The sequence below is a fragment of the Lolium rigidum genome, chromosome 3 (assembly GCF_022539505.1).
Source record: "Lolium rigidum isolate FL_2022 chromosome 3, APGP_CSIRO_Lrig_0.1, whole genome shotgun sequence".
NCBI lineage: Eukaryota > Viridiplantae > Streptophyta > Magnoliopsida > Poales > Poaceae > Lolium > Lolium rigidum.
Genome location: NC_061510.1, coordinates 164,293,707 through 164,314,487, shown reverse-complemented (window position 1 = coordinate 164,314,487; position 20,781 = coordinate 164,293,707). Strand labels below are relative to the sequence as shown.

Below are 20,781 nucleotides of genomic sequence, written 5' to 3'. Positions count from 1 at the left end.
TTGCGGGTCGAGGCTCTCGTCCATCCGCTTGATCAGACATTGGAGAGGACGCGCAAAGAAGATCCGCCAGGAGATAGATCCAGCCATCGTCGACTCCTGGCTCGCCGCCATAGTGTAGACATCCGCCTCCACCACCGAAGAAGGTCCCTACCTTCTCGCCCAGGGTCGAAGGGCGCCACACCGTCGAGAGGCAGAGTAGCTCGAACTAGAGCACGAAGGTCACATAGGACAGGTTGCCTGGAGCAGGAACTCCACCGAGATTACCTCCACACGCGGAACTCATGGACACAATTGTCGACCGCCGCACTGACCGCCCATCAAGACGCAAGTTTTAGGACTGAAGACGCCGAACGAAGAAACGGTAGAAAGATTGGCAGCGCAGCGGCCGCGCAGGTCAGGACACCTCAGCCGTCGACTCAAACCAGCCATCATGTCCGTGTCACCGTAGAGGGGATCCCTAGCCCCTCTCGCCCAGGCTCGAGGGCGCCGCACCTCCGGCAACATGGACACCAAATGGCAGAGAAGTATAACCGGCGAGGCTCCGCCCAACCACGGCACCACGACACCACAACAAGGATGCCGCCACTAGCAGCTCACCGGAACACGCAACTTGAGGGTTCTGTTAGACATGCTTTTAGATCGAGTTCTCATGGTCTTCCTGCAACAAATGAAAATGTAGTGAAGAAATGTTCTCGTGGGTGCTAGCTTCTGTGATGTGTATCGAGTGTAAACAAGAAATGAATAGGAGATCTGTTTTCTCCAAAAATGTTTATACAGGACGAACAGAGACTGGCCTTTGTGCCTGTAAATCTTTTGAGCATCTGCAAAATAAAGCTACACGCTGATGTTATTCTCAATTCACACAACGACGAGAGCAAGATTATTCATACAAATTAAGCATGATTAAACTACATTACTATTTACATTTAGTTATTCAGGATTTCAGGTATATCAGCAAATATCTCATCAAACATGTACTATTCAAGAGTTCATTTTGTTGTAAGATTGCATACTAAATGGTAATGGACTGACCGACTGAGTATTTTCTTACGGAGTACTACTATCAGATATACACAGGTAGATTATTACATGCTACTAGCAGTAGTAGTTGATAAGCCAAGGATGAGTTGCCACGGCCACGCGGGAGCAATGAAACCACACCGTCACACCCCGCGCTGTCCATCACCTCGTGACGGGGACACGGTGACGCAGGCCATTGACAGTTAATTGGCCGCCTCCGTTGTGCGTACCCAGGTTCAGGTAGTCGACGTGCTGCTGGTTAGCTAGCATCCTGCCACTACCGGTCGAAAAGCTCGAGTTCTCAGAGCCTGGGGGCGTTGAAGGCGAGCTGCTGCTGGAGGTCATGTTGTTCTTGCCGAGGACCGTTGCTGCTGGAGGCTGCTGCTGCCTCTGTTGCTCTTGGAGCTGGAGCTCCTCCTTGGTGAGGAACCGGCCTCCTGAACCGCGGGCTCTCTTCATCGCGTGACGATGCCGAGATTCATGGAGGTACGGCTGCACATGGGCAATCAAATTATCGTCAAAAGATGTCAGCTTAACAAAGATACAAAGTTAGCATGTTTGAGGCCGAAGAAAATTAAGCATGCTGCTAGGAACCCTGGAATATGACTAAAGCCCCATCAGTTCTCTCCACTCTGCGGTCCCAACTCTTCTCCGCATCTCCAGCACTTTCAGCAGTGTTGAATCGGAAATTCAATTCGGCTCCCGGGTGCGTATGCTCCCTCTACCAAAAAATCATATTTCGAAATGTCGAAAAATTTGGATAAAAAATTCTACATGTACATCTCCATAATATACGTGCGTTCGTCAAGTTTCACGAAAAACCAATATTTTTTGTGGTCTATATAAAAAAGAGAAAGTTTATCTTGTGAAAAGCATTATTTTTAGCACTGAATTTTGTCTTTTTTACACACGTCACATGAGAAGTCGATTTTTTATGAAACGACTTTGTGAGCACGTAGCACGTGAAGATGTAAGTACGAACTTTTAGTTTCAATTTTTAAAAATTTAAAATGTATGTAAGATGCTTTTCAAAATATAGGGTGCATATGCACCCATGTTCCAAAACACCGCTCCCGTTCTATATGTTTTTCTTCCATAAATTAGTTCAACTGATCTTTTACCCATGTAGGGTTATATCGGATCAATTCAACTGGAAAGTCGCTAGTTAGGTGCTACCGATCATCCTTTTTTCAAGGAACAATGCAGTTGCTGTCTAGTAAGGTGTATGCCCGACGCATCATTGGAGGTCACCGACAATCTGTTTACTATTTTAATTGTCATCAATCAAGACACAATTTGCAAGGCATGGAGCGGATAGCAAAGGAGGTGAAGAACTCTAGCACATTGATAGACTGATGACCTTGATGGTGGCATGGTGTTATCTTTAAGACTTTAACAGGTTAAAGTACTTGTCTCATTGAAGCATCGATATAGTTCAGAATTTCTAAACAAAAGTAGTAATAAATCAATGTTTGAGCTGTGAAAAATAGGGATATAGGGAAAAGATGCATTTATAGCTAAAAAGGTGAATTGTGCAGCTGTAAAAAAATATTAACTGTTCTACTGTATTACTGTTTTGGGGTGGATTCAATATAGCTAAAAAGGACTAGTCAAAGAATGGTACTGGACAGTGACCAAACCATCTAGAATTAGCCTTACCTTCCGATCTTTCACCAGCTTATTCTCGGCCTCCAATTTTGCACGTACTTGTCTTCTTCGAAGGATCGCTTGATATTGCTTTGCATTGACAAATATGGGCTGTTCTGCCGACGGTTCAACAGGCAACGGCACCCTAGAGTTTGCAGCGGCAGTGTCATTCGTTTGGAGATGAACCTGTAAGGTGGGAACACATTAAAGGTTATAGATTTCTGTAAATAATGTTCCATTCTTCATTTCGAAGAATTTATTTTCTGCAGTTTTAACAGTAACAAATCAAAAAATCAAGCATGCAGGTTTTGTGTGAAAACTGTAAATGAATCGGCAGAAAAACTTACACTTTTGTCTCTAGTGTATCCTGTCAAGACCCCACCGTAGTAAGGATCAGTAGCATAGGGATAAGAAACACAAGCCTGGAAAGCATGCAAGGACTGTTAAAGTGAAGAACATAAGGCTCAAGATAGCAGCAGTGCTCAACGCAGGATGACATTAACTTACAAATGATTGGCTGTAATCAAGCTTGGTAGGCGAGAAAGCAGATTCCGGATTCCCCAAGGACAATGCAGGCTTTATCATCCCATGCTCCTGATTCCCGCAACTATCGCTGATGTTATAATCTGAGGGGGTCAACGGCATTGTTATAACTGGCAATTCGCCCAAAACAAATCCTTACATAGTCTCAATAAGGTAGCCACTTGTTCACCTTAGATTAACAATAGGTCCTAGAATACCAGGATCGATCTACAAACTAAATGCCTTACTCCCCAGTTTCTAAGTTGGACACCATTAGGTACAAGTTTAATCAAATACTGAAAAGTATAATCAAAACTAATAATTCATGCTGACAAGAAAGGACAAGAATGCATAGCTCTATCCTATGCTTTGGCTCCACAGGGTTTTGTAAATTGTAATGCAATTGACTGATTGAGGCTGGATGGAATAGAAATATGCAAGCGTGGGGATAGCATATTACACTGCTACTGCATTAGGAAAAAAAACATTGCAGTTGCCATTCGTAACAATAGCGATACTAACTTGGTAGAGGCGAGTGTGCTTTCAGTTTGGAATGTTTGCATCAGTGAGTGCAAATAGTGTACTACAAATCTTTGGAATGTTTGCACCTTTTGTTAGTTGTTGCACCCTCTAAAAATCATGTCCCACAAATAAAAAAACTCCTATGCTACCAAAAATTACAGGAATCACAAAGTTCTTTACCTGGTTCAAGATAATCTGCAAACCTAGGAATCATATGAGAACCATGTCGAGAAAATTAAATAACAAAACATTTAATTAGCACTACAAATATACCGATCTGGATTCTGAAACTAATCGAGTGCCTTCGTGGCAAATGATGGCATTCAAGAAATTTGTATACCAGATTGTGTTGAGGTGTGTTGTCCATCGAGGCTGCTGTCACTCACGACAGATGCTTCTTGGTGAGACTGCCCAGACTTTCCTGATGAGGAGTCGCCGGCGGAGTTTTTATGAAGTAACTGCGTCATCGGATTGCCATTCCCAGACAGAATACACTGCTCGCACATAAACATGAACTGGTAACTCTTGGGTGTGTTATTCAGTACCCCACTCTGTTGAAATTGTACTTACATAGTTTGGCATGGATTGGACTGGATGATGTTCCATTTCTTGTAAAAGCATTATCATTATAAGAAGGCATTACTCAAGCCCACAAACATTTTGCTTCATCCTGTTTACAAATTGATAAAGTCTTCAATACTGATTTCCATTAAAAAATCACAATCCAAGCAATGAGTATAAAGGTACATTGAACAAACACTTGCACACAGTTGGTTGAAACGGTAGAAAATGGAAGACACGTAAAATAAATAGACCAAAGAAACGTTGTAAGGCCTAGTATCCTGCCATTTTTATGATGGAAAATTAATCTTGTCCACACGCCTATACCTGCTCCAGGATAAGAAGCAGAGAGCCGTTAAGTGGCAACATCTGCTGAGCTAGCTACAAAGTAGAGTATCACCTCAAGTTTAACAAGAAAACTTTGATTATGCAAAAAAGAACCAGGGATGATGATGTATCTAAGCTACTCGATGTGGAAATAATTTGTCTATCTTGCAAGTTTTCCTTGAGGCTTACTTCCAGATTAAAACGTTGACCAACGGGGGAATGATCCCTCCCTTGGCTATACGTTGTTAGTTAGGATGAGACTCTCCCAGCGGATGGACGCTAGGATGATAACCCGATTTAAAGTTCGCCCCTCCCTGCGAAATTACCGCGAGATGGGGATTCGAACCCGGGTGGGCTGGCTGCACACTCGCTTGCCTTGCCACTGAGCTGGAACTCAGTTCTCAGGCTTACTTCCAGATTACTATACAATTTCTGAGAAATATGTACTCAAAGTAATCAACGCTCCCTACTACCTTCCACACTGAAGATCGTACTCTTATCATTTCAAAGCTTTCAGTTGAAGCAAACATTGAACAGGGAACAAATTCAGTCTTTGAAAAAACTAATGCTTTTCTTGGGTACAGTTGAATTCGCCCATATTCTGAACAAAACCTTACTCCGCAGAAAGCTGGCATAACATAAATCACAAGAACACATTCTTCTACTAAAGAAGCATCGCATGCAGTGCAGACATAAACTTTTTACCTGTAGCTTCAGCATTCAATTTTGTTGTCTTCCGTCTCCTGAGCAATACAACGCCAGTAAATCAGAAAAATCAATAAGTGATTGAGGCAGCTTATCCCCCTAATTTAGCTTAAAAGAAGACCAAATCCACTAAAACTCCATGGACCCAGTAAATCCGTTTCAACTCCTTCAAATCGCATGCGTATTGATGAGCCAAATAACAAGACCGAACCTAAGCCAATGTTTACTTGTTTATCAGCCAATTATGTGCGGCAGAAAACGCAGACACCAAAGATATATCATCTGAGAAAACAGGGAGAGAAAGAACATGCAGGAACCCGATTACCGGAGAGACGCCATCAAAGACAAAATCACAGGCAGGATACACAAAAATCTGAAGTCGAAATCAGAAGATACTACCTGTGCCTCTCTCTCTGTGTTTCCCTCGGTCAACCCTCTTATCTCTTCCCCTTTGCTCTTGCCTCTTCTCTCACTAGCCTAGGGAAGATCGATGGGCAAAGAAGCGACACTACTGCTGAAGCATGATGATGAGGTGTCCCTCGGCCCTCTCCTGCCAAGTATGCAAATAAACTATGATACGTCACACTCTCGCCATCTATCATACGTCATCCAGCAAGCCAATTGCTAGCTGCACACGGGACATACATCTGCTTAAACCGCGTTGAACTTTGAATATAAACGAGATTCAAATCTCCATCGTAGGAATCTTAATGACCCTTAAGAAATGGTTATTCTTTGGAACGTGTTGAACCTTCATGAATAGTTGAGGACACGATGGTTTACTTCATTTTGTCATATCCATGGTTCCTGTGAATTTTTTATGTTTTGGGTTTCCAACTTTCCACGGTTTCTGGTGGATTTGGTCAACCAAAGGGAGTTCATTGTGTTCTGTACGATTTAGTAACTCAATGATTCCTCGTTGGAGGAAAGAAATTGGAACTGAGCCGACGATTCATCAGATGTGATTCATTTAGTTTTTGAATGTTAGCAGCTGCTAGAATCATTGATAAGGAGAACCCGTACATTAACAAAAACAGGGAAAGGCAATAGCTAAAAACCTAGCTCCTGCAAAAAAGATCCTGGTGCTGAGTCAACAAGAATCAACATATTTTGAGAAATTAACTTGCCTCCGGTGATATTTTACAAAGAGAGCAGACGTCGTGCAGATGGAGAGAAAATATTAAATATCCAACAGAAGTTGCACAAAATCACATAGTAGGCTTTGAATGTTACTACCAAGAACACACGCACAAGCAAAATCCTTGCAGCACAGAAAGTACTTGGGAACATAAACGCATCTACAGGCAAAACAGAACTTTTTGGCTTCTGATAAAAAAAATTGAGACAAAAGCAGATAAAAGGCAGTTAGAAACCAATATTGATGTTTTCAGTACAGGATATGTCATGAAGCATGGACTGAAACAAAATGTATAAACCTTTTTTATCATCGAAGCAAAAAAAAAAACTGACATTCATCACGAGTATCTTTCATTACAGCATATCTCTTCAATTGTTTCTTTTCCTCAATCTGGACCACTTAAGTTGGCACCAGGGAAGTGACATCAATATCTTCAATAGTTCGAAGGAGCCCAGCCGACATGGCCAAGTTGGTTTTGCTGAAATGCTCCAGCCTGAGCTCCAGGAAATGCTCCAGCCTGAGCTCCAGGAAACGCTCCAGCCTGAGATCCAGGAGCCATGGCTGTCATATCAATACTGATATTTCCACCCTGATGATGTACCATGGATTGTGGGTTCTGTAACATGGTCATTGATGTTGGCTGCAATGGATGTGGCATGCCAGGATAGTGCAAGTGAGCAGGATGTGGAGCTGGGCTGAAATTGTGCGCTGGCAAGTATCCTGTGTGGGGCGACATCGGTTGTCCCATCATGTTGTAGAATGGTGTTGGTGGCATGTTAGAAATCTCCCTATGAGCCTGAATCCACACATCCGCCGTTTCAGCCTGTCAAACAGCACACCTATCAGTCATGTTTAAAGTAGAAAAGGGACCAAAATAATAACCTGGAAGTGTAGCTGGCAGCAAAAAACGAATTATAGTTACCTGTTGATTGGGTCCATAGATATTGTTGTCCTTGTATTTACTCATACTGACATCCTCTACAGTACCTGTGCTGCCAATGATACCGTTATTGACAGGGTAACCATTCTGACTTGGATAGCTACCATATCCAGCAGGTGGGCTACCAGGGAACATCTGCTTGAACTGATGAGGTGGTCCATACTTCATGCTGCCAATTTCATGAGGAGCTGCATTTTGCATTAACAAGTAGCTGCTGGCATGTGGCAACTGAGGAAATGCAGGATTGCTCGAGTAGCTTGGGACAGCAACTGGAGGGGCGTAATATGGAGAGAAAACATGTCGATATGGCAAAAGGTTTGCATACTGTGGTACTTGAACCTGTTGGTACATGTGGGGAACTGGTTGTCCACTTGCTGAAGATACAGATACCTGATTGACATTTTAAGGATGTAAGCCCATAATCGGTCAAATAAAGTTTCAAATAATCACCATGTAGCCTTGTTACTAAAAAACTGGGCTAAGACAACAGAGAAGCACTAACAAGAAAATCTGGACCCAGAATCATAGTTTCCGGACTGATGTAGGGAAACAAAGAAACAATACTAGATTACTAGCAATTGTAACATATGTGTTCATATGACAAGGGGTGGGCATTCGGCTCCACCAAACAGAACGGTCCGGTGCTTCGGTCATCTAATTTTTTCTGTTACCAGAAATCGTGAAACGATCGGTTGCTAAGAATTAAGGGAACGAGGCTTCGGTGTCCCGATTTTTCGGTTCAGTACTCGGTCTGGACCGAACAGACTGAACTGGGCCTATGGGGAGCTGCCACGCCAGGCTAGGGAGCTGCTGCCCACTGTGCTACGGCCAAAATCACCTAAGTAATATCAGTTACCTACAAATGCAAGGCTAGGACCGAGAATTTTGGTCTCGGTTTTTTCAGCTTCGGTCCAGGTCAATACGGTTTGGTAATTCGGTGCTCAGTTAAAATGCCCACCCCTAAATAGGACATAAGACATGCAGGTCTCACCAGTTTGAATACAATGCCAGAATCAAAGTCAGGTTCTCAAAGACCTATTCATAACTAGTTTGTTGATGGTAAACCGATAAAAAGTGCAAGCCGATTATGTGAGAGTGAAAAAAATGAATCTCAAAATACAACATAAGATCAGCTGAGGTGGAGAAAGAATTCAACAGGAATTTAGACAACCATTTGCAAACAGGCTTTGGTAAGGTTAGCATTTCTGAATTAAAATCAAGAGAAACATAAATAGAATGCCAAAATATAAACACTTGATGGTAATGCGTTGGTATTACCTCAGATGGATATGATCTAGTTTGTACTGTTCCGCTATCAACAGATTTAGTGATAAATGCCATCTCATAATCTGGTTCATATGCCTGGGACATCAGGAGAATAGAAAATGAATTGCAAGTTTAAAGGTCGAAATTCTATTAGGAACAACAACGGTAATTAAAACAATGCCCATCTGTTCTACACTTTCTTAGTCACCTTGAAGTTTTGCAGAGCAGAATTGTCTTGAAGTTGGGGTTGAGGCAAAGAATGTGCAATCTTGCTTGAAATCATCTCATTTGTCCTATGCTCGCCAATAACACCAGGACTCAGGACTTCGATGTCAACAGTTGGCGACTGCTGTTGCTCAGAACTTGGAAGAACAGAATCTGATTCTGGAAGTGTGGCAAGAGAACCAAGAAGATTCGTCTGGTCACTGGAACGCACATCATCAGTTGATCTGAGATAATTCAATGAAGCCAAACTGCAAGAAACAAACAAGCACACCTTATACACAACGATTATCTCACTATATAGAGAGGAGAAACTCTTGGAGATGGTAATTATGAAAAAATTGAGCTGCGACAATTCCTGCTTGCGAAAGAAAATGGCAGGATTCCAAAACATATATATGCAGTAAAATCACCTTGTAGAAGAATGGGCATGCAATCCTTCTTCACTTGTGGCATCAAGGGCTGATGTAGAAACCTTCGACCCAGCATCAGATTCAAAAGTACCGAAGATAAGATTCGTTCTCTCAGAGTCTGGTACCCTGAGGTGCTCCGGTATGATCACACGCTCATCTTCAGATACATTAGCTTCCAAAAGCTTCTTAGACAAACCTGCAGTACCCACCTGATTGCCATCAACAGAAGATGTAGCACTGGAGCGTGCCGCATTAGCTGGGCTGACTGTTTTGGGCTTCCACTCCAAATGTGGGTTGCCTGCATAGAAATGAGCTGTATTTATTTTCTACTCATCATGTATTAAAACAAAAGAATAGCTCCATCAAAGATGGAAACTAACCCTTTTAGGAATTGACCAAGAATTGATCATGTAAGAATGCTTGTAAGGTTTAATGGTGCAACAGTTAACATTTTTCTGGTCTAGAAGCTGGTGAAAAGCTTAAAGAATGTGTGTTACAGTTCTCTTCAGTGTGAAACTGGGAGCATCTAGTTTTCACTTTCCAGGTAGCTCAGAACAACGATGTATATAGATAACATGCACTCTGATAAATTGTTGTAGCATTATTTTACTGTTAGAACTTTTCTGATTAGCATATTTTGTTGCAAAATATTCTACTAGATGCTGCTGAAATTGTTCAAATTTGAATGCCTGGGTACTTAAAGAGAAGAAGTATGCATGTATGTGTAACAAAAATATGGACATAGTGACCAAAATAAAGCTACTTGTTCAGCAACGTATCTGAACATATATCAAGTTACCATGGAAATGCTACCTTTTGAATGACCAACATAGACGCTTGGCTTCGAATGGTATTGACTTGTTGGAACTGAATGGGAGGTTTTTGATGAGAAACCAGATAATCTCGATTGTTGTTCATTTGAAGTATTATTCTTCATTGCCGTTGTCACCTTTACTAAGTTGTTTGAAGTAGATGTGTTTGTGGCTGCAGTTTCAGAGGGCCGCTGCCTAGCACCAGGTACTCCAACTTCACGCTTTATGGCTCCGAATGTTCCAACTGGTTTAGACCCAGGAGGGGGTACATGGATTGGATCCGATGAAGAACAACATAGGTCACCAGTAAAATTATTTGTGCCTGATGATGCATTTAGCACTTTGTTTTGGTCGCCCTTTTCCAGAACTGAATGTGAACCAACTAATGGTATTCTCACACTTTCAGATTGTTCCAGCCCTTGGTCACTAGATAGCTTGACTTGTTTACCATGGGCTTGAGCAGCAGTTTTACGTCCATTGTCAGCTTGAGTTACTCCACGTCCATCAGGCTTTTGAGTAGCCAAGTGGTGTTGCGCAGCTGGCTTTTCAGTTGAGCTTCAGAGAAACAGGTCAAGGACACATATGAACACATGTGATACTGGTAAAAATGGTGCAACAAATTCAGTTTATATAGGAAAAACAGAATATCAATACTGCAAGGCAGAGAAGCCAATAGAGCTATTGAATATGCATACATGTAAACGGTTGTGCATGTGGTCTACATGGTCAGAGTAAGGATTGTTCGTTTCCACTTACCCAGGTTCAACCCTAGGATTGGCACGGTATGCGGTATTTACCTAAGTACATGCAGAGGTGAGCGCTAAGTGGGACGTGAGGCCCCTGGAGCGTCCAATATTTAGTGTGCTTAGGGGGGATGCGCATATGTGCGGGTTGTATTTCTACTTTGTACTTTGAAGAAAATCGTATAAAGCAACACCAGCGATGAATAGAAGGATGATAGATGTTTTATTGCTAGCACAAAGGTAAAAAAGACATGTAATGAACTCACTTCCAAACAAAGGAGACATAGATGTGTGATCTATCAAGTGCAAGCTAAACAATTGTGTAATAAGTGCATACACTGCTAGTACACTCAACGTGCTCCTGACCTGATCATATTTCATTTTTGATATAATATTTTGTATTTGTCTATACCACCCATTATTTACTACATAGAATAATACAAAACTAGAGAAAGTCATATGACTGAAACTGCATATTCACCTTTTGTCTCCAACATTCGAAACAGCCTGTTCATTGCTGGAGTCTCCATTGTGAAATGATCCTGGTAAAGTCTCACCATGTGCCTTCAGCTTAGTTCTGTTGTCTTTCACAACACGAAACTCCTGAGTGACTCCTGCAAATAACAGATGCTAAAATTAGCAACAACAAAATCGTACCCCAAAGCAATAGACTAACGGAGACAATGAATCGGATACTTGATGATAAGAATTTCCTAACCAGGTCCTAACGATAAAGAAAAAATTATGTGTAAATTGCAACGTCCTTATGAATGTAGTTGCTCATAGGACTAATTGCTGTCTAGGAATATAGCGCAAGCAATGTGGAAGTTAGCGACCATTAGTATTACATAGGCAGGGGAAAAAATGCATACTACGATATTGTTGCACCTTTCATATTAATCAAAATAGTGTCACAATGTTTATGTGGTATGTACAATGTATCTTACTAAATCATGGTCGGCGAGTGGGATTATATGTGTAAGAGCAGAGGCAAAATAAATGGTATTTTGTCTCAACCATCGTCAAGCCCAGTTTGAACACAACAACACGGAATCAGCTGCAACCTTGCGCAGAGGCGTACTAGCAATAATACCTAAACACCTTTACCCCAAACATGTCAACTTCGGAAATGCATGCAAAATGCTCAGAAACAGAACTCACAGGTCACGCCAATCAGCTCAGAAATCGAGTTAACCGAAGACACTAACATTTGCTACAAATGCTGGGTATTACAAGTAACTAAAATTCTAGACATGGTACTATTCGGGAACCCAGCAGATGTTGGGATAGAACAAAAGTCAATAAGCAACACTAATAATAATTCATCTTGGATCTGCACAAGTTTGCAACACATTGGACAACACTAATAAGGAAAATAAATGAGGTGATCTTCCAAAGGGTTATGTTTTTCCAATAACACATCTCAGAGTGGTGACGTGGAATACATGTTCATTCATTAATAGTTAAACTGAACGCTTTACACCATTTCTACCACTCTGTACATGAAACTTTACCAGGGAATGAACTTCGAGACTGGCCTCCTCTATTGATGTTTCTATTAAAAACTCTTCCAGGTTTTGTCCACTCTGTTTGCCTGTCCTTTTGTACCATAATTTCATTGGAACCTTGGTGACTTGTGTTCTGCGCATGCTGAAAAAAATCATGAGACCCGAGAATACTCATATTATTGGTGTTTCATCGGCCAAAAATTAAAATATGCAAATATAAAATTAAAATAGAAGTAATATTCAAAATCTTGTATGGTGTGCTTCAACTGGTAGAAGTGACAATAACATCCGGTAGAATGTGCATTAGAAGAATCCATCACATTTTACAGGTAATAGACTTCTTTGTCATCTTAGAGAACAAAAAGGTTCAATTTACAACATTAAGTGCTGAAGACTGATCCCTTAATTACATAATCAGAGATGAAAACAGTAATGTCCAAGCAAATAGTAGCAGTATTGGTCAAAAGAAGGAAACTAAGGCTGCCTACCAAATAAGGTCAACGTGTCAAGTAAAAAAGATAACCACGTTGTCACGTTGGCATTGGCATGCCATATAGTGAGAAAATACAACACAGGTTAAGAACTGTACCTCCTTGTTATTGTCTTGTCGCTTTCTAACATCACGAAAAGAATCTGCAAATATTAAAAAAGCAATAATTAGTGCTTTTGTCGTTGTAGCCAGTCTGGCGGCTTTGAATCGCTTTCCAGATCAATAAAATCACATTGCAAATTGGCCCCAATAAACTCATATTATTGAACTCCGGAGCCCTGGTTGCGAAACGGAAACAACGCCTGATTGTCAAGGTCATATGGCGAACCACTATTCATCAACAAACTGAATCGATGCGTGATCCTAGCAGACAGACAATAAGTGCACCCCTTCACCTCAATTTGTCTTCATAATCCCAAGGAAATCCTTTAATCCTAGCGGCTAATTAACAGGAACCGACAAAACCGCTACTGCATCTTAAAGCCTGAGGAACGATGGGGACCCAGAGAACACAGGAAATCAAACATATCAGCTACTACATAACCACCCTGACTTTCGCTCAACGTGAAAATAATTGCATTTAACTTAGCCCCAATAATCATGTTAGACACCCAGCTAGGGAAACACTGCGAAAGAACAGCAGCCACACAGGGTTGTCAGCGCAGGATCATGAACCGACAGAATACTTATCACTTCTGTCGCAACAATTCTGCACCCGCGCCGGCGCATAGTTGAAGCGAACGCGGCCGCAACACCCCGACCACAACCCCATCGACCGCCACTAGAAACCCTAACGAGTAAGGACCAAACGCGACGATAACTGCGGGAACGAAGGGAGGCTTTCCGCACGAATCGAGAAGAGGGAAAGGGGGGGGATACCTCTGGGGAGTGGGCGCCGGGCTGCAGTAGCGGTGGCGGCGGCGGCGCCGTCCATGCGGCGGTGCAAGGTGGAGGAGCGAAAGAGAAACCCTACTACGGGTTGGGGAGGGGACGGGTAGGAGGAGAGAGAGCCCAGCCAGGTTTTTGTTCTTGATTGACTTGTTCTTTTGGGGAGTTCTTGACTTGTTGTGTGTTTCCTATTCTGCTTGGTGTTCATAGGAATTAGGAAGGGGAGATTTTGAAAAACTCCCATAATTTTGTATACCATAAATCCATGTACTTAGGCGCTACTAGGATATAATCTCACAAAATAGATGTACAAATTTCTTTAATAGAACTTCAGGTTCGATGAGATTATCAAGGAAGATGTGATTGGTGTGGTGGGCAAACGAGATCGACGATGCGGCGGTGGCGATTAGGTCACGCAACCCTATGTGCTTCGATCCCGCCACCGCGGAGGTGTTTGCTACGGCACCATCTGGGGACTAGATGCGTTATGGAGGCAGCAGGATCGTCGGTGTTATCTCCATCGAGCATAGTGGTGGCGACCTGCTTTGGAAGACAATCGGTGTGGCACGAGGAAGACGGATGGAGGTAGGCGACTCCGGGTCTCCTCTTCGACTACGTCGGATGACAATAACAGAGTTGCGGGCCGAAGGACCTGGAGAAGATCCCCGAACGACGAGCCACAAGGTTTCAGGTCGCACGACGACCTGATTCATTGGTTCACAACGCGAGTTTGACTTCTATGACCTTCTTTTTGTCCTAGGTAAGTGGTGTCTCCCATATCTCCGGTGAGCTTCGGCGACGATGGCGTATGGTGGTGGTTGTGGGTTGTTTTGCTCTGAGGTCCAAATAGTCTTTGCTATTTTTATATCTTTTTGCGAATTGTTGGACCAAATGTATTCTGGTTACCTCTTGATTGTGGCTATGTATGGGTTTGTATCCTACTAATAAATGAATGCCATGTGGTTTATCTCAAAAGAAAAATTATTCGTAGATATCAACTATTTCAACGGACAATGCGCGATGTTATTGAATTTCACTTAATTTGTACCCCTATGTTTAAACAAAGAAAAATAACCAACACAAATTCATAAACGTAAATAAAAAAGAGGGAACATCATTTAGAGTGAGAGAAAGAATGAAGAAGATTACATTGTGGCCGGCTTCTGCTAACCTATGGGTAATTTCTTATGAAGAACGGTGCACTATTATCAACTTGAAAATCGTCAAAGGTAAGACATGAGACCCTGACAACAATTTCTCTTTATACTTGTATTGTCATCTCTAATTTGGATAGCCTCAAGGTCATGAAATGGAGCCTTGGATACTCAAAATTCCGGTAGCCTCAAGATCATGAAATGGAGGCGAAAAAAGAAAGCCAAGGGCCAAACCTTCATGGCACGACCATCATCACCTATAGTTGCCAAGAAAGGACCACACACACATATTTACCTTGATCCAACCAGGGATTTGTCGTCTCCCTACTAGCACCAGGGCTCGAGCCACATAGAATTCAGTTTCCCCACAATTACAGCCTCCTTAGCGATTATTTCGTATCTCCACTACTTATAAAAGAGCAAACTTGGCAGGAACATTCAATCTCAGCCTTCTATTTCTCGATATCTAACGGACCATGTCTCTCCAATGACATTGCAACCCGTCCATCTATTCATGCCCACTAATCACGCGCAAGTTACGGAAATCACGGACGAAAACAACCTGCGGATGCTCAAATCGCGGATGAAATAGAACCACCCTCGAGCCCCGATGCCCTCATCACAGCGGCACCTTGTCCTCTGCACTGCTCGATTCTTGAGCCACGTAGACGCTGCAGTTCGAGCAGGAGCACGTCAAGGCGGAGGAAGCGTTTTGCTTAGGCCAATTGCTCGCAGGCGCACGCTGCTCTAAGAAAAGTCTGCACCAACCCGCCACCGCATCCGTCAAAATTCCTTCCACACGGAACCGCTGCCGTGTCCGCTCTGCGCATCCCTTCGGGTGACGCCGACCCGACAAGCCAAAAGAAGAAACCATGGCGTCTGAACCGAATGCACGGCTGAGGAAACTGAAGTTGACCCTGAGGACTGAACAGGTTCAGATCTCTTGGTATAGGTAATTCCCCTCATCAATCTTAGGTTTATCCTTGCTTGCATGCTTGCAGTAATACTTGAGATACCCTGATGGTTGTTGCATGGCAAAACCTGGTGCACGATAAATGTGACACAGAACCGCATTGCTTTATTAGTTCTTTGGTAAGAACCCTATATTTTGAAACGCATCTTATGTAGATTTTAAATTTCAAAAAAATTGAAACAAAAAATTGGTACGTACATCTTCACGTGCTACGCGCTCACAAAGTCGTTTCATAAAAAATCGACTTATCATGTGACGTGTGTAAAAAAGTCAAAATTCAGTGCTAAAAATAACGCTTTTCACAAGATAAAGTTTCTCCTTTTTACATAGACCATAAAAAATGTTGGTTTTTCGTGAAACTTAGCCAATGCACATACATTATGAAGATGTATATGTAGAATTTTTTATCCAAATTTTTTGACATTTCAAAATATGTTTTTTTGGTATAGGGAGCATACGCACCCGGGAACCGAATTGAATTTCCGCCCTTGATTTTGTACTACTACTACAAGATTCACAAGTAGAAGACTTGTAATGTTTAGAAAGTTAGATGTTATCCATCAAACGTGTCATTGCTGCAGAAAAGGTGTGTATATGCATAGACTAATATATCCGTTTGGTTTCTAACGCGATTACCTGTATGCAGATATCATTTGTTCGGCCACTTATCATGTAATAGGTATTTGTAAATGACTTACTTTTATGTTGATAATGAAGTTTGTCTTAAAGTATGCAGCAAATCATTCCTTTGTGTACTGTTAATATCGGAAGCTCACTGCTCAGGCAGGTCTCATGCTTCTTAACAAGACTGTCTTCTATTGAGTCCAAGAAATTCAGAGACGGCATCTCCAGTGATCTGTAACTACAAGATAATCATCTAAAATGGATAGTGTTGCTCCATGCATTAGTGCACCGCTTTGCCTAGATGGTTTACATTTCAGTTATAAATGAACAATTTAGTTTACATTTTGGTGTGCCTTCAGGTATGAAACCTTTTTTTAATCCCCACATAAAACATAGAAGCTTTAATTTATGTCACTAATGAAGACAGCAGCAAAGTTTGAAACTCAAGTCTCTGTTGTTCCTTGCAGTGAAATCCAGTTTTAAGAGGAGTCCCATTCCAACATGGGCAACTGCCCTCAAAACATGTTCCTTTCCGATTTTACTTTTACCACATAATGTATTCTAAAATTGGGCTAGAGATATCGAAGGACTTTTTTGTTTGAAAATGGAGACCTTTCTGATTTTTATTTTACCATACAATGTATTTTAAATTTGGTTCGAAGGATTTTTTTTTCTATTTGAAAACGGAGACGTGCGTTGCACGTACACACTTACTAGTTTCCACTAGTGCAAAAGAGTGGAGTGCGCATTTCATGTGCGCCATGAAGCTTCTATGGGACACATCTAGTTAAACATGTATGCAGATATATATCTAATTGTGTTCTTAGTTGAGCAGCTAATTTTATAGCTTTTGGTGAGATGGTGTGTGCATGCTAGAGCCCCGATCTTGGCACCTATCTTACCGGTTAGCATCGAACATGATAGAGACAATCATAAAACAAGAACAAGAAATGACACGATCTCCCCTTGGTTAAAAGGATGTGCTAGGGTTATTTGGTAGCAATGACCCGTGAGTAGGTTGAGTTTTAGCCACATATGAGTCATGATAAATGGTGCACGGTGCATATAAGTTCGTATTCATTTGTCAATTTTGGCTTGGCCGGTATAAGCTTGTGAACAAATATGGAATTTAGGAGTTGGTTAAATGAGTCCTTATGCTGATACAAGATATAATGGTTATTTCTCTGTCAACTCAATACGAAGTGAATCCATATGAGGATTAACATCCTCGCTATCATGACCGATAACATATAAAATTAGGTTTTATCATTCTTGCCTCTATGACCGATCTAAATTTTAATTTTGTCATTGACTGATCGAAATCTCATCATTTGACCGATCAAAATCTCAATCTTGCCTATGTACTACATTGTTCGATTTTGACATTCGATCATCACAACTATTACTCTATGATCACTTCTGCCATTCGATAATTTAGAATTACCAACAAAGAGTTGGACAATGTTCTTTCTTCAAAGGCATATCTCCACAAATTTCATCACTTGTCTAACACCTATTGATTTTGTATGCATGACTTGAGCTAGCACAATATCTATTGCTATTTTGTAAGCTACTGGCCAACCGTTAGTCTTGAGGAAGCACTTGGCACACTTAATATAGAATCTTCTGGTGTAATGATTCAATTGGCTCCGCTTCATGCTCATGTTGGCGGATAGAGGCAATAATGATTAAATTGGTTCTGCTTCACGCTCATGTTGGCATACAGAGGCAGCGTCCTCGCCATCGGTGTTCACCGCGACATGGTGAACTACTACTTTGGATTTGTTAAAGCAGTGAAATGTAGATTCAACCAATCATAAGCTATATAAAATAAAGAGAGAGGGATGAAAAACCTAGAATGGCGGTGATTATAGATGACGAAATGAAAAAAAAATTGTAGTGATGTAGATTAGTCATAAAATTGAGGTTTCAATTTGGTGGTAAATTTGGTGAAGGATATAGTGTTGATAATCCGGGGCACCAAACTCCCGGACCTCCGACTTCCCTGATTGACATGTATCCAAGTTTAGTCATTTGCTTCGTCGCAGCAGAAAAGAAAATCTCACTTTTGCTTCATTGAATAAAAACGATTCAACTAGGAAAAAGTGACTTGTCAAACACAAACCAAACCTTGCTAGAGACTCGGTGCAGATTGGAGACTTCGCCGGAGACCTCGTAGCAGAAACTATGTGCTATTGTAGCTAAAGTTAGCAGAACCACATAACATTTGTGGCAAAAGATTTATACTACACCTACTCGCCGCACACCATCAACTGCATTCTAACTTCGCTTGGAGCACCGTTAGCGGCCATTCGCCAGCACAACATCTAACCTTTTGCAGCACCACCGATGATAGTTTGCAACGCCGTCGCTAATAGTTTGCAGCACTGCCCGCTAGGATTCGCATGTAGTAGCAAACATAATAGCAAGGTGGGGAAACGCATCAACGGGAGCTCTCCACCAACGTCCTTGGAGGAGGTAGACCAAAGCAAGTCTAGGCAGCTCGACGCCATCCAACATCACACATCGCATAACATTTGTAGCAAAAGATTTCTACCACCGCGTATAACATTTGTAGCAACAGATATTGTAGCAGGATGAACTACTCGCCGCACACCACCGGTTGCATTCCAACTCCGCTTGGCAGCACCATCACCTGCTTATTGCACCACCACACCTGACTATTGGTAGCATTGTTGACTGTTTGCCAGCCAATCCACTAACATTTTGATGGCAGTTTGCAACACCGCTAACAGTTTGCAATATCGCCCATCAAGACACACATGTATTAGCAAGGAGAAACTCGAGGTGGGGGAAACCCATCAATGGGTCGAGAACATCTGCAAGCTGCGCAAGCTCTCCACCGACGTCCTTGGAGGCAAACCAAAGCCAGTCTAGGCAGGCTCAACAACAACCAACACACATTGCAGTAGGAGGAGGTGGAGCCAACTAGAGAGGGTTGGCGCAGCCATGCTTATCAGATGGAGCTTGTATCAGGTTGTGAGAGATTGCTTACCAGGGTTGTAGCCCGAACACATGAACTTCTTTTTTGAATTTATCAAATATATTTTGCTGAAACAGTTATGATAAGATGCTCGTACTTATGGGTATAGAGACAAACAAAGAACAAGGAAGCTACGCCAATACTGGAGAGAACTATTGTCAATATCTATGGAATTCTAGCTAATAGCAACAAGCTAAGAGGCGCTGGTAATGTTAGTCAACGACATAGTTGAAGAAAACCAGCTTCTAGAGTCTACAAACTAATGTGGACGCTGATTTCAACGTTGATGCTGCAGCAATGGAGGCCTCAGCTCTGCTCCTAGGACTTCGGTTAGCTTATCAATTTGACACCTGATCCCTTGTGGTGGAGTCCGACTCAATGAAAGTGGTGCAAGCACAGCTTCACCCTTCAGAGTACATGCTTGGCAGAACAAGAATACAACATTGGTTCCACCCAGTACCAATCCACCCAGTACTTTAGTAGATTAGTAGAAAACTGTGTGTTTATCAGTAATAAAGTGGCCTTAAGCTCAACACATGATGAACTTCTATATCATACAACACTGTTTAATTTGTTTGAAGTTCCAATGGTTCAGAGATACCGCTCCACCAAGTAAATACAATGTCGTTGAGATCACCTCATGCCCAGAGCCAGGAAAGGGAAGATTTTGAAATGGGAGCACTGGGCAGGGAAAGATTGTGAAACAGAACCACCTCCAACATCTGACCTGTTTGAACCTCACTCACAGCCAACTCCCAAGGCAGCAATCAGCTTGAGAAGCCACCTGTAGCATTTAGAAGGATGGGAGGAACACCCGCCGCTGGCAGCAGCAATGAATCTAAGAGCAGCCAGTGGTGCAGGATTCATTTTGTGGTAGGACATGTTATTTCACGGCTTTTAGCTTGTCAAATCAAAACAAAAAAGTGTAACTACAAATGCAGCCTTTCATAAAGTAGAACGTGAGAATCGCACAAATGCTTACAGAAGGTCTTAGTTTGCTAATGCACTGACAATCCGATGATAAATACCTATCCAACTGATATTTGGGAGTCGAGCTGGTAACTACAAATGTTATTTAAACTCATAGCAAAACTAACATAACCAATTGGCAACAGCCAGTTACAATAGTTCAAAAAGATGGTACAAAATATGACACTGACATCAAAGAAAAATAATTCACTGTACTTCCTTTTACAGAATCAAGAACACAACACAAAGGCACGACAAACTCTTTCCAATTGATTAATGAAGAAATACTACCAGCAAGAAACACGCAACATTGAAAAAAGAGTTGAATAAAAC

The 20,781-nt window shown here is 41.9% G+C and overlaps 2 protein-coding genes across 2 annotated transcripts; both read right to left on the bottom strand.

Annotated features, from left to right (window-relative positions):
* Nucleotides 1-1,182: 1,182 nt before the first annotated feature.
* On the bottom strand, nucleotides 1,183-5,574 carry LOC124695764 (nuclear transcription factor Y subunit A-7-like). Its single transcript, XM_047228580.1, has 7 exons — nucleotides 5,305-5,574; nucleotides 4,282-4,381; nucleotides 4,052-4,205; nucleotides 3,175-3,293; nucleotides 3,015-3,089; nucleotides 2,680-2,853; nucleotides 1,183-1,512 (listed from the first exon to the last, which is right to left on the bottom strand). Exons 2-7 carry the CDS (start codon nucleotides 4,336-4,338, stop codon nucleotides 1,183-1,185), a joined length of 909 nt encoding a protein of 302 aa, XP_047084536.1. The 5' UTR covers nucleotides 4,339-4,381; nucleotides 5,305-5,574.
* A 1,077-nt stretch (nucleotides 5,575-6,651) lies between these two features.
* LOC124695763 lies at nucleotides 6,652-13,770 on the bottom strand. Its single transcript, XM_047228579.1, has 10 exons — nucleotides 13,716-13,770; nucleotides 12,936-12,979; nucleotides 12,353-12,488; nucleotides 11,320-11,452; nucleotides 10,097-10,650; nucleotides 9,284-9,581; nucleotides 8,857-9,121; nucleotides 8,661-8,744; nucleotides 7,365-7,772; nucleotides 6,652-7,265 (listed from the first exon to the last, which is right to left on the bottom strand). The coding sequence occupies exons 1-10, from the start codon at nucleotides 13,768-13,770 to the stop codon at nucleotides 6,876-6,878; spliced, it is 2,367 nt and encodes a 788-aa protein (XP_047084535.1). The 3' UTR covers nucleotides 6,652-6,875.
* Nucleotides 13,771-20,781: the final 7,011 nt, after the last annotated feature.